At 46.1% G+C, this 14513-nt stretch overlaps 1 protein-coding gene across 1 annotated transcript; it reads left to right on the plus strand.

The window, feature by feature from the left end:
• Positions 1–6950: 6950 nt before the first annotated feature.
• LOC102934674 (olfactory receptor 52N4) lies at positions 6951–7889 on the plus strand. Its single transcript, XM_027832634.2, has one exon. The coding sequence runs from the start codon at positions 6951–6953 to the stop codon at positions 7887–7889; it is 939 nt and encodes a 312-aa protein (XP_027688435.2).
• The last annotated feature ends 6624 nt before the right edge of the window (positions 7890–14513 follow it).

A 14513-nucleotide genomic window follows, 5' to 3' on the forward strand; every position in this document is an offset into this window, starting at 1 on the left:
GCCTGAAACAATGGACCACTGGGAGCCAGACGTTAAACCCAGGAAACTCTGGGATCATTTCTAAGCCAGCTCTGTTAGCCATTCACGGTGATGCGTGTACATATATTCCTCAGCACAGAGATTTTATGGGCTCAGGTTATTCTTTTTCTCACCTAAAACATTCATCCATGCAGTGTGTCACGGGATCCCGCAGCCTCATGAAATACACACCTATTGTCACATTTCCCAGGCACCACAATCACAGGAGAATTTCTCCCCATAGGGCTAAATTCACCTCTGTCATGAACAGAAAAAATGCCTTCAGTAAGCTCAGGCACGGGTGTGCAGGCAAAATGTCCCCAGTTGCCCCCTGGGGACATATTCGTAGATTCCAAGGCCAGAAGGGATGTTTGTGCTCATGCATTTTGACCTCCCGCATAACACAGGCCAGAGACCTGCTTTGAAATAGTTTGTGTTTGAACTAGAGCAGGTCTTTTAGAGCAGTGGTTCTCAACAAGGGTATACGTCCCCCTAGGGGTGCACAGAGGCCTTCCAGGGGGTATGTCAACTCCTCTAGATATTTGCCTAATTTTACAACAAGCTACATGAAAAGTAGTAGCTAAGTCAGTACAAACTAATATTTCATACAGACTTGTTTATACTGCTCTATGTACTATACACCGAAATATAAGTAAAATATTTGTATTCCAATTTATTTACTTTATAAGCACATAGTAAAAATTAGAAAGTAAGCAATTTTGCGGTAAGAGAATGCTGTGTCACTTGGGTATTTTTATGTCTGATTTCGTAAACAAGTAGTTTTTAGGTGAGGTGAAACTTGGGGTACGCAAAACAAATCAGACTCCTGAAAGGGATACAGTAGTCTGGAAATGCTGAGACCCATTGTTGGAGAGAAACATCCAATCTTGGTTTAAAAATTCTTCCCATGGTTAATTACTCTCACCATTTGAAAAGTGTATACCTTATCTCCAGTCAGAATGTGTATAACTTAAACTTCCAGCCCTTGGATAGTGTTAGACCTTCCTCTGCTAGCCTGAAGAGCTCACATTAAATATTGGTTCCCCATGTAGGTACTTAGAGACTGTGACCAAGTCTCCCCTTAACACTCTAAGGCAGGTGTTTAATTCTTTCCGTATTCTTGTGGCTTGGCTATGAACCCTCCTTCTTGAACTGTGGACACCAAGAATGGGATTCCAGTAGCAGGTGCTGTAGCACCAAATACAAAGGCAAAATAATTTCTCTGCTCCTACTTGAGATTCCCCCCGTTATCACCCCATGATCGCATTAGCTATTTTGTCCACATGAAGAAAAGGAGTACTTGTGGCACCTTAGAGACTAACCAATTTATTTGAGCATGAGCTTTCGTGAGCTACAGCTCACTTCATCGAATGCATACTGTGGAAACTGCAGAAGACATTATATACACAGAGACCATGAAACAATACCTCCTCCCACCCCACTTTCCTGCTGGTAATAGCTTATCTAAAGTGATCATCAAGTTGGGCCATTTCCAGCACAAATCCAAGTTTTCTCACCCTCCGCCCCCCCACAGACAATCTCACTCTCCTGCTGGTAATAGCCCATCCAAAGTGACCACTGTCTTCACAATGTGTATGATAATCAAGGTGGGCCATTTCCTGCACAAATCCAGGTTCTCTCACCCCCTCACCCCCCTCCAAAAACCACACACACAAACTCACTCTCCTGCTGGTAATAGCCTATCCAAAGTGACCACTCTCCTTACAACGTCCATGAAAATCAAGGTGGGCCATTTCCAGCACAAATCCAAGTTTAACCAGAACGTCTGAGGCGGGGGGGGGGGGCGGGTAGGAAAAAACAAGGGGAAATAGGCTACCTTTCATAATGACTTAGCCACTCCCAGTCTCTATTTAAGCCTAAATTAATACTATCCAATTTACAAATGAATTCCAATTCAGCAGTTTCTCGCTGGAGTCTGGATTTGAAGTTTTTTTGTTGTAAGATAGCGACCTTCATGTCTGTGATTGTGTGACCAGAGAGATTGAAGTGTTCTCCGACTGGTTTATGATGTTATAATTCTTGACATCTGATTTGTGTCCATTTATTCTTTTACGTAGAGACTGTCCAGTTTGACCAATGTACATGGCAGAGGGGCATTGCTGGCACATGATGGCATATATCATATTGGTGGATGTGCAGGTGAACGAGCCTCTGATAGTGTGGCTGATGTTATTAGGCCCTGTGATGGTGTCCCCTGAATAGATATGTGGGCACAGTTGGCAACGGGCTTTGTTGCAAGGATAGGTTCCTGGGTTAGTGGTTCTGTTGTGTGGTATGTGGTTGTTGGTGAGTATTTGCTTCAGGTTGGGGGGCTGTCTGTAGGGAAGGACTGGCCTGTCTCCCAAGATTTGTGAGAGTGTTGGGTCATCCTTCAGGATAGGTTGTAGATCCTTGATGATGCATTGGAGGGGTTTTAGTTGGGGGCTGAAGGTGACGGCTAGTGGCGTTCTGTTATTTTCTTTGTTAGGCCTGTCCTGTAGTAGGTAACTTCTGGGAACTCTTCTGGCTCTATCAATCTGTTTCTTCACTTCCGCAGGTGGGTACTGTAGTTGTAAGAGTGCTTGATAGAGATCTTGTAGGTGTTTGTCTCTGTCTGAGGGGTTGGAGCAAATGCGGTTGTATCGCAGAGCTTGGCTGTAGACGATGGATCGTGTGGTGTGGTCAGGGTGAAAGCTGGAGGCATGTAGGTAGGAATAGCGGTCAGTAGGTTTCCGGTATAGGGTGGTGTTTATGTGACCATTGTTTATTAGCACTGTAGTGTCCAGGAAGTGGATCTCTTGTGTGGACTGGACCAGGCTGAGGTTGATGGTGGGATGGAAATTGTTGAAATCATGGTGGAATTCCTCAAGGGCTTCTTTTCCATGGGTCCAGATGATGAAGATGTCATCAATATAGCGCAAGTAGAGTAGGGGCGTTAGGGGACGAGAGCTGAGGAAGCGTTGTTCTAAATCAGCCATAAAAATGTTGGCATACTGTGGGGCCATGCGGGTACCCATAGCAGTGCCGCTGATCTGAAGGTATACATTGTCCCCAAATGTAAAATAGTTATGGGTGAGGACAAAGTCACAAAGTTCAACCACCAGGTTAGCCGTGACATTATCGGGGATACTGTTCCTGACGGACTGTAGTCCATCTTTTTGTGGAATGTTGGTGTAGAGGGCTTCTACATCCATAGTGGCCAGGATGGTGTTATGAGGAAGATCACCGATGGATTGTAGTTTCCTCAGGAAGTCAGTGGTGTCTCGAAGGTAGCTGGGAGTGCTGGTAGCGTAGGGCCTGAGGAGGGAGTCTACATAGCCAGACAATCCTGCTGTCAGGGTGTCAATGCCTGAGATGATGGGGCGCCCAGGATTTCCAGGTTTATGGATCTTGGGTAGTAGATAGAATATCCCAGGTCGGGGTTCCAGGGGTGTGTCTGTGCGGATTTGATCTTGTGCTTTTTCAGGAAGTTTCTTGAGCAAAAGCTGTAGTTGCTTTTGGTAACTCTCAGTGGGATCATAGGTAATGGCTTGTAGAAAGTGGTGTTGGAGAGCGGCCGAGCAGCCTCTTGTTCATATTCCGACCTATTCATGATGACAACAGCACCTCCTTTGTCAGCCTTTTTGATTATGATGTCAGAGTTGTTTCTGAGGCTGTGGATGGCATTGTGTTCCGCACGGCTGAGGTTATGGGGCAAGTGATGCTGCTTTTCCACAATTTCAGCGAGTGCACGTCGGCGGAAGCACTCTATGTAGAAGTCCAGTCTGCTGTTTCGACCTTCAGGAGGAGTCCACCTAGAATCCTTCTTTTTGTAATGTTGGTAGGGAGGCCTCTGTGGATTAGTATGTTGTTCAGAGGTATTTTGGAAATATTCCTTGAGTCGGAGACGTCGAAAATAGGATTCTAGGTCACCACAGAACTGTATCATGTTCGTAGGGGGTGGAGGGGCAGAAGGAGAGGCCCCGAGATAGGACAGCTGCTTCTGCTGGGCTGAGAGTATAGTTGGATAGGTTAACAATATTGCTGGGTGGGTTGAGGGAACCATTGCTGTGGCCCGTTGTAGCATGTAGTAGTTTAGAAAGTTTAGTGTCCTTTTTCTTTTGTAGAGAAGCAAAGTGTGTGTTGTAAATGGCTTGTCTAGTTTTAGTAAAATCCAGCCACGAGGAAGTTTGTGTGGAAGGTTGTTTTTTTATGAGAGTATCCATTTTTGAGAGCTCATTCTTAATCTTTCCCTGTTTGCTGTAGAGGATGTTGATCAGGTGATTCCGCAGTTTCTTTGAGAGCGTGTGGCACAAGCTGTCAGCATAGTCTGTGTGGTATGTAGATTGTAATGGATTTTTTACCTTCAGTCCTTTTGGTACGATGTCCATCTGTTTGCATTTGGAAAGGAAGATGATGTCTGTCTGTATCTGTACAAGTTTTTTTCATGCAGTTGATAGATTTCCACTCCATACGGCTAAATGCAGTGCCTTGCATAATGACAGGTTTCAGAGTAACAGCCGTGTTAGTCTGTAATCGCAAAAAGAAAAGGAGTACTTGTGGCACCTTAGAGACTAACCAATTTATTTGAGCATGAGCTTTCGTGAGCTACAGCTCACTTCATCGGATGCATACTGTGGAAACTGCAGAAGACATTATATACACAGAGACCATGAAACAATACCTCCTTCCACCCCACTCTCCTGCTGGTAATAGCTTGTCTAAAGTGATCATCAAGTTGGGCCATTTCCAGCACAAAGTGTTTTTTGGGAAGGGGGGGGGTGAGAAAACCTGTATTTGTGCTGGAAATGGCCCACCTTGATTATCAAGCACATTGTAAGGAGAGTGGTCACTTTGGATAAGCTATTACCAGCAGGAGAGTGAGTTTGTGTGTGTGTGTGTTTTGGGAAAAGGAGGGGGGTGAGAAAACCTGTATTTGTGCTGGGAATGGCCCACCTTGATTTTCATGCACGTTGTAAGGAGAGTGGTCACTTTGGATAGGCTATTACCAGCAGGAGAGTGAGTTTATGTGTGTGGTTTTTGGAGGGCGGTGAGGGGGTGAGAGAACCTGGATTTGTGCAGGAAATGGCCCACCTTGATTATCATACACATTGTGAAGAGAGTGGTCACTTTGGATGGGCTATAACCAGCAGGAGAGTGAGTTGGGGGGGGGGGGGGGGGCGGAGGGTGAGAAAACCTGGATTTGTGCTGGAAATGGCCCAACTTGATGATCACTTTAGATAAGCTATTACCAGCAGGAGAGTGGGGTGGGAGGAGGTATTGTTTCATGGTCTCTGTGTATATAATGTCTTCTGCAGTTTCCACAGTATGCATTCGATGAAGTGAGCTGTAGCTCACGAAAGCTCATGCTCAAATAAATTGGTTAGTCTCTAAGGTGCCACAAGTCCTCCTTTTCTTTTTGCGAATACAGACTAACACGGTTGTTACTCTGAAATTTGTCCACATGGTAACACTGGGAGTCTCATGTTTAGCTAATTATCCCTTCACACCCCCAAATCTTGTTCAGAGTCATTGCACTTCCCATGATAGAGACCAGCATCATTATGTCTCAGGCAAAGCTGGGTGCCTGCAAGAAAGTGTCTCACCCAAAGAAAGAGAGGAAGTAACAGAGGTGCGGGACTGTGGCCCTAACTACAAAGACCTTTGCGCTCTTCATATCTATTCTGTTGAGCACAAAGTCATAGACCAGCAGGATAATGTCTGTTTCCATGGGGGAAACTTGGATCTTTTCCAACATAGGAATAGCATCATGGATCAGATCTGCGGTCCATCTAGTTCACTGTCCTCTCTCTAACAGAGACAGCTCCTGGTGCTGCAGAAGAAGGTATAAGAAACCCAGTAGTGGGTAGATGAGAGGATGACCTGACCATACTGAGGGTGTCCCCCTAATGCCTAACAGCTAGAAATTGGCTTGTGTCCAGAAACACATGGGGGTATAGCCTTTCCAAAATATTTATTTAGTTGTAAATATTATAACTAGATAGTCTTCTATCCATGTAAATGTCCAACTCTTCCTGATCATTGCTTAGCTCATGGCCCCAACTATGTCTTGTGACAACATGTTCCTCAATCTAATTAGGCATTGAGTGCCTAGAAAAGCATTCTATTTATCTGTTTTGAATTTGCCACATTTCAGTTTAATTGAATGTCCTCTTGATCTTGTGTTATCAGACAGGGAGAACACTTTCTCTATCTACTCTCCACCAGTCATCCCTCTGAAACCTCTCTACAAGTCAGTAATTTATAGACTTTTCTCATATCCCCTCTTATTCATCTCCTTTGTAAGGTAACAATCCCAGTCTCATCAATCTCTCTCTATATGAGAGTTTCCCCAGGCACTTGATCATTCCTGTTGCCCTTCCATTAACCCCTCTAGTTCTGCAATACCCTGTGTGAGAAGAGTTCCCAGTACTACAAAGAGGAATCCAGAGGAGGGTGAAAAATTGACTGACTGATCTTATGGCATTGTATTTTCTGTATGATTTCCCATTCCGCTCCTCCTGGATCCCAATTTTTTGCTTAGTTTCTGCCATGCTTGCACTGTGAGTGGTGCTTCCCAAAGCTGTGTACAGTGATGCCCAGGTCCCTGTACTGAATTCATATAGACAAATTAGAACCTCGAAAGATGTTTGGGGAGTACACGTTTCCCTCCAATGGCATAAATGTTGCAGTTATTGACATCCAAGTGTATATGCCATCATGCTGCCCATTCACCTAGCTTCATTAGTTCTCTCTGAGGACTTCTCTGGACTTGACTATAACCTATCTGTAAATGCTCCCCCTCACTGCACACACCCCTTTCTAGATTGTTCATACCTATAACATATTGAAGTACTAATTCTTATAAACTGTGTAACCCCCCCTTGTTGTGCTTCTCTCCCTTCACAGGCAACTTGAGCATTTCTGAGCCCGATAGACGCATCAACCACCTCATGGCAGCTTTCAACCTCACACCCTCTGACCCTTCACCATTTATTCTAATGGGCATCCCAGGCCTGGAAGCTGCCCATATCTGGATTTCCATCCCTTTCTCTACATTCTACATTATCAGCCTGTTTGGAAATTCCATGGTTCTGTTTGTTGTAGGCAAAGAGCAGAACCTGCACAAGCCAATGTACCTGCTGCTCTGCATGCTGGCACTCACAGATATCGTCATGTCTACCTCTGTCATTCCAAAGGCACTTTGTATATTTTGGTTCAATTTGAAAGGCATTACTCTGAATGGCTGCCTCACCCAGATGTTCTTCATTCATGCAGTTTCTGGTATGCAGTCAGCTGTCCTTGTGACAATGGCCTTCGATCGTTACGTTGCCATATGCAACCCTCTGAGATATGCCACAATCCTCACCAACGCACGAATAGCCAAGCTAGGTCTTGTGGGTTTGATAAGAGCTGTTCTGTTCATTCTGCCCCTGCCCCTGCTCCTGAGCAGGATGCCATTCTGTGCCAACCACATTATTCCCCACACATACTGTGAGCACATAGCTGTGGCAAAGATGTCATGTGGGGACATTACAGTCAACAGGACATATGGTTTGGTGACAGCACTTGTAGTCATCTGGTTAGACCTGATTCTCATTGTGCTGTCCTACGGTCTGATCATCAGGGCTGTCCTCAGAATCTCCTCCAAGAAAGACCACCAGAAAGCCCTCAACACCTGCACCGCCCACATCTGTGTGATGCTGATGTCTTATACTCCCACCCTCTTCTCTTACCTGACACAGCGGTTTGGTCAAGGAATTGCTTCCCATGTACATGTCACCTTCGCTAACTTCTATCTCCTTGTCCCCCCCATGCTCAACCCTATCATTTATGGTGTGAAATCCAAAGAGCTTCGTGACAAAGTGGGTAAATACACCTGCAGAAGGTGATCACTGGGGGCCACTGACTTCAAAGTTGTGTGACAAGACGGGGAAAGGATAATTCCTCATTAATCAAGGGTGCTCCTAGTTTGGCTGAGCTCAGCATTATGGAAGTTCAGAGTCTCACACCTAACATCACCATTAAGTTTCCTCTCTCTGACCATCACCTGGCCTCTTACAAATGTCACTCATCAGCTCTCAACCCCACACACCCTGTCACTCAGCCTCACTGTGACTACCAGACCACCAGAAGATACTCCACATTTCTGACAGAAGGTGGTGTTAGGTGAGGAAAGTTAAATATGAAATAGTTATGTCAACCTAACCAAAGTCAGGCTAACTGAGGCTCCTGGGAAAGCCTCTGACAGCAGAATGAAGGGCTATTTGTTGAAGTTACAGGGAGTGAGAGAAAAAAGGGAGGCTTGCATTCCTGCATGTTTTTACCAGATGTTCTGGCTGGGAACCGTCCTTGAGATACAGAGGTGCTGTTTTCCACTCCCTGTTCCTGTATCATGTCTGTTTTAACTCCTCGTCTCCTGGTTGACACCCATACCGTTAGTGCAGCATTGTGATTTTCTGAAAGTTATATACAATAGGGGATAGAAATATATGCATAATGGAGTAAGAGGATTTTACCTATTATAGAGGAGAGGTGGGCTGCTTTATGAATAAATTTGTGACGCGACGGAACTGTTTATAAAAACCTATGAGTTTTACTTAGAGGCGGCTGGTTCTCTTTGGAGACGGGCTGCTCTCTATTGTTGTGTGCACTCTTAAATAAAGAGCTTTGAGTTTGGACCTTGCTGGTGTTGCCTGTCTCTCTCTCCGGTCAGACAACGAACCGTGCCGTCTGGGGTTCGAATCCTCCACGGTGGGTTTCCATTAGTTCCTATGTGAACAGGGTTCTTAATCAGTTCGACAAACTGAAGATACACTTTTACATAGCCAAAGAATGAAACTACAGTGCTGAACAGTTATCCTGTGACCAAAATTTACCTGATATTTCTACTTTCAGTTCTTCTGTAATCCTGGAGAATAAACCAAACATTTCAGTTGGAAAGTGTGAATGTATTAAAGTTGCTGCAGGAATTGTGGCTCAGGACAACCAATTTGAGCAGTTTTGGGTTGAAGTTGTTTAAGGCCAGGCTGGACAAAGCCCTGGCTGAGATGATTTAATTGTGGTTGGTCCTCTTTGAGCAGGGTGCTGGTCTAGATGACCTCAGGAGGTCTCTTCCACCCCTAATATTCTATGATTCTGTGAATCTTTGCTCCCATCTCTGGATATTCCCTGTCATGGCTGCCACTTTCGGTAGCTGCTCCTCCCTCCCTAAGATGCGGGGCTTCCAGCCCTCCTGGGCTCCACATAGTCCTCCCACAGTGGTAGCAGAGCCAGGAATCATCCCTCTACTGCAGGTCTCCCCCCTCAGACAATGCACAGTTGGACTGTCTACCCTTAACCTCCCAGCACTTGCCCTCTCTTGTTTTCTTGGCACTCTTCCTATGCAGCCCTTCCTCTGGCTTCCCTCTCAGGATTAACCCACCCATAGGCATTGGGACACCATAGATAGCTGTCTCTGGGACATAAGAAAAGTTCACAGTCTGTTCCTCACATGTCCCAGGCTCAGGGGAGATGGAGTATTGCTAGAAGTGGGACCTCCATGGCCTGGCCCCTGCCCCTTCTTTTCCACCCAATAACCCTCTTTGGAAAGGTCGGAAGTCAGAGCCAGGTCGAAGAGCCTGGGCCTCTTGCAATGCGGGTATGGGTCAAGAGCAGCCCCCAACTCATGTTTCCACCCCCTAAGCAGATGTCCGCATCTCCCCATAACTGCCCACATGGCTCTTACTCTGACCTGCTTCCAGCTTCTGGCCTGGCCTGGAGGCAGTACCTCAGTACCAGAAGAGCCAAATCCGGGCCATGTTAAGAGCTGCCTGGGCATCTGTGGGTATCTGTGGACCCTTCATCTGCCCTAGGCAGGGGAACCAGGGGGCAAGGATAAGGCCCAGAGGGTGTTCTGGGGTCCCCCCCACCTCTGGATAAGTGGAGGCTCTGCAGATCCCCACAGCTGCCCATGCTCTTGGGCTGCTCTTACAGGACAAGGAGTAATGGTCTCAAGTTGCAGTGGGGGAGGTTTAGGTTGGATATTAGGAAAAACTTTTTCACTAGGAGGGTGGTGAAACACTGGAATGCGTTACCTAGGGAGGTGGTGGAATCTCCTTCCTTAGAAGTTTTTAAGGTCAGGCTTGACAAAGCCCTTGCTGGGATGATTTGATTGGGGATTGGTCCTGCTTTGAGCAGGGGGTTGGACTAGATGACCTCCTAAGGTCCCTTCCAACCCTGATATTCTATGATTCTATGATTCCTCCAAGGGGAGGATAGCTCAGTGGTTTGAGTATTGGCCTGCTAAACCCAGGGTTGTGAGTTCAATCCGTGATGGGGGCAATTTAGGGGTCTGTGGCAAAAATTGGGGATTGGTCCTGCTTTGAGCAGAGGGTTGGACTAGGTGACCTCCTGAGGTCCCATCCAACCCTGATATTTTATGATTCTATGGAGATTCCACCACCTCCCTAGGTAACCCATTCCAGTGCTTCACCACCCTCCTAGAGAAATAGTGTTTCCTAATATCCAGCTTAGACCTCACCCTGATCCACTGCAATTCGAGACCCATTGCATCTTGTTCTGTCATCTGCCAGCACTGAGAACAGCCAAGCTCCATCCTCTTTGGAATGCCCCTTCAGGTAGTTGAAGGCTGCTATGAAATCCCGTCTCACACTTCTCTTCTGCAGACTAAACAATCTCAGTTCCCTCAGCCTCTCCTTGTAAGTCATATGCCCCAGCCCCTGATCATTTCCGTTGCCCTCCGCTGGATTCTCTCCAATTTGTCCACATCCCTTCTGTAGTGGGGGGGACCAAAACTGGAGGCAATACTCCAGAAGTGACCTCATCAGTCCCGAATAGAGGAGAATAATCCCTTCCCTTGATCTTCTGGCAATACTCCCACTAATGCAGCCCAATCAGCCACCAACCTTCTGGGAAAGAAGGGTGCACTGATGACTCATATCCAGCTGCTCGTCTACTGTAATCCCCTGTAGAACAGCCGCTTAGCAAGTCAGTCTCCAGCCTGTATTTGTGCATGGGATTCTTCCATCATAATTGCAGGACTCTACACTTGTCCTTGTTGAATCTCATCAAATTTATTTTGGCCCAATCCTCCAATTTTTCTAGGTCAGTCTGGACCCTATCCCTACCCTACAGCTTATCTACCTCTCCCCACAGCTTAGTGTCATCTGCAAACTTGCTCAAGGTGCAAAACAAATCATTAATAAAGATCATCAACATAAATGTCCCCAGGAAAGACCCCTGGGGCACTGCACTTGATACTCCCTGCCAACTAGACATAGACCCATTGATCAATACACGTTGAGCCCGATGATATGGCCAGCTTTCTATCCACCTTATAGTCCATTCATAGAATCCAATCTTTTTTTTAACTTGCTGGCATGTGTACCATGGAAGCTGGTAACAAAAGCTTTGCTAAAGTCTAGTTATATCACGTAAATCATTTTCCACATATCCACAGTGCCAGTTATCTCAACACAGAAGTGAATCAGGTTGGTTGGGCATGTCTTTACCTTGGTGAATCCATGCTGACTCTTCTTGATCACGTTCCTCTCCTCTAAGTGCTTCAAAATGGATTCCTTGAGGACCTGCTCCATTATTCTTTTCTTGGGACTGAGGTGAGGCTGACTGATCTGTAGTTACTGGGATTCTCCTTCTTCCCTTTTTCTAAAGATGGGCACTATATTTGCCTTTCTCCAATGGTCTGGAACCTCTCCTGATTGTTCTGAGTTTTCAAAGATAATGGCCAATAGCTCTGCAATCACATCAGTCAACTGCCTCAGCACCCTTGGATTCATTGGATCTAGACTCATGGACTTGTGCATCTCAGGCTTTTCTAAATTGTCCTTAACCTGGTCTTTCAACACTAAGGGCTGCTCACCTCCTCCACACACTGTGCGGCTCAGTGCAGCAGTCTGGGAGCTGACCTTGTCTGTGAAGACTGAGGCAAAGAAACATTGAGTACTTCAGCTTTTTCCACATCATCTGTCACTAGCTCGCCTCCCCCATTCAGTAAGGGTCCCACACTTTCTTCTTCTTGCTAACATACCTGTAGAAACCTTTTGTGTTACCCTTCACATCCCTTGCTAGCTGCAACTCCAGTTGCGCTTTGGCCTGCCTGATTAAACCCCTGCATGCTCAAGCAATATTTTTGGACTCCTCCCTTGTCATCTGTCCAAGATTCCACTTCTTGTAAGCTTCCTTTTTGTGTTTAAGCTCACCAAAGATTTCTATTTTAATCCATGCTGGTTGCCTGCCATATTTGCCAATTTTTCTGCATATTGGGATGGTTTGTTCCTGCATCCTCAATAAGTTTCCTTAAAATTCTTTGCATTGCTCCAGTCATATGAGTTACCCCACCAAGTCTCTGTTATTCCAATTCCTAGGGGAGCATGAGAAGTAACTGTGGGTCCTGCACTTGGAGGTGAAGGGACCTGGGTGAGCTGTGTTTGGTCTGATTGTGTCATTGAGGGGTGTGTGGCTAGGACACCTGGGTCTCTCAGACCAGGTATCTGAAGTGAATGGGGTTAATCACTCCCCGCGAGAACATATCTTGGATTTGCTGATCTTCTACCTGGACCTGGAAGCAGTCAACAGTGGAGACCTCCTCTTCCAGGTTTTACTGTCCCACCCCCATCTCCCTGCCCTAGAGACAGAGGGCCCATCACCAGAGATAGGTCCTAGCTGGTGTCAATCTAAGATCTTCTGGACAATTGGTACCAGGACTGGGAGCACAGCAATGCTTCTCTCACATCTGTGGCCCCATTGTAGAGTAAGATAACTGTGCCCTTGGACCACAGGCAGAGACCATAACGAGTGAGACAGTGCAGCCCTGTCATGCACAGAGTTCATAGACAATGGCTATGTTTACTAGGTGGTTACCATTGTTTGCTAGTGGGAAAATGAGAAAAGTTTGCCTAGAGATGGGTTTATTTTGAAGTTTGTACATGCGCAGTGGGTTGTTTGCCTCGGAGCATAGAGAGCAGGACAGAGGAGAGTTGGTTTGTTCCTCAGACAGTGAAGGACAGCAAACAAGGGACCCCTAGCCTTGTGATCCTGAGGGCCTTGGTAGCAAGAACAGAGTTAGCATTATGGCAAACCGTATAGAGCATGTTTTTACTATTGTGTATGTGTGCTAAAGTATCACTCAGTAAACAATGTGTGTTTTATGGAGCTGGTCCCCTAGTCTCTTAATGAAAACCCCTTGGTGCAGAAACCCATCCTTACCAGCAGGGTAACACCAGGAGGTCATGAAACCTCATCAGACTTTCCCTGGCACTGGCCAAAACAGCCATCAATCGATCCAGGAAGATAACACTGCCCAAGGAGTTTCCCTCAAAAGATGTGAACCACCAAGCAGTCTGACATGTGACAAGGCCTGGAAATGTGGCTACTTAACAGTCTTCACAGCAGGTGCATTTAAAGACTTCAGTGATTTGTGTCTGAGAGAGCAATCCACATCCAGCATTCCACAATCAAACGCAGAGGCACAAACCGTGGCACCAACGGCTGATAAACAGGATCATGGCCACCAGGATGGGATCAGTGTTCCCTGTAAACTGCGTGCCTGCACAACAGTCCATCAAGGGCCACGCCCTTGATTATTACAGCCACGTCCATCCTCAGCGACAGCGACTTGTGTTTACCTTGTTAGTTTCAGTCAAAGAAAGGGAGAGGGTGAAGGGAAAACCCTCTCACCCCCGGTGTCTGCTGTTTTAAATTTGATGGTTTAAGTAAGCCCTCGGGTAGCTCAGTTTGGGTGTGTGGTGACATTTGCTGTCCTGTTGGGTCATAACATGGCCTGGAGAGGCTGAATCACCAGCAAAGCAGTATGAAAAAGGGCCAGCTCAGCTGAGTGGTTAGAGAGGAATAGCAATTTCTAGGGCTCCCAGACTGAAATCTGGGGCTGATAACCCATCACACTCATACTTTCTGGAGCCCAGATTAGAGCCCCAGGCACCTGTAATGCAAGCATGGAGAAGGGAGTGTATCCAGAACAAAATATCCAGATATAGCAGTTGTTTGATTCCTTTACCCCTGTGTTCTCATCCCAGCATGGTAAAACACCACAGTGAGTGGAGAAGTCCCATTGTACTAGTTCTCACACAGGATTTCACAACCCCTTTTCTGCATCAATTTCTGAAAGATCAACAGAATATTGAAATTTTATGATTACCCTATGCAGAGAAGAGATGAAATATTAGAAGGGTTTGAGCTTCCAGATGTTTATCCACTTTAGTCCTCACAAACAGATACTGGCAAATAGCTTTGATACCAGAATTGTATGAGAAAAAAGACTTTTCCATACCCTACATCTCGCATCAATTAAAGAACACTTCATTTGGCCTTCACAGAGTGGCATTGACTTTGCAGCTGCTAATGCACTGTATATTACAACTGCATGGGCAGTATGCAGTGGTACACTGCTACAATCAATTGAAAAAGATTTTTGGTCCCATATCTTGTGGCAGCATTCCCACACACAGTGCAGACGACTGCACATCATCATTTGCTAG

The sequence above is a fragment of the Chelonia mydas genome, chromosome 1 (genome assembly GCF_015237465.2).
Source record: "Chelonia mydas isolate rCheMyd1 chromosome 1, rCheMyd1.pri.v2, whole genome shotgun sequence".
In the NCBI taxonomy this organism is placed as follows: Eukaryota; Metazoa; Chordata; order Testudines; family Cheloniidae; genus Chelonia; species Chelonia mydas.

Excerpts from the sequence above, each read along its gene's own strand:
- LOC102934674 (XM_027832634.2), top strand. The coding sequence starts at position 6,951 with ATGGCAGCTTTCAACCTCACACCCTCTGACCCTTCACCATTTATTCTA.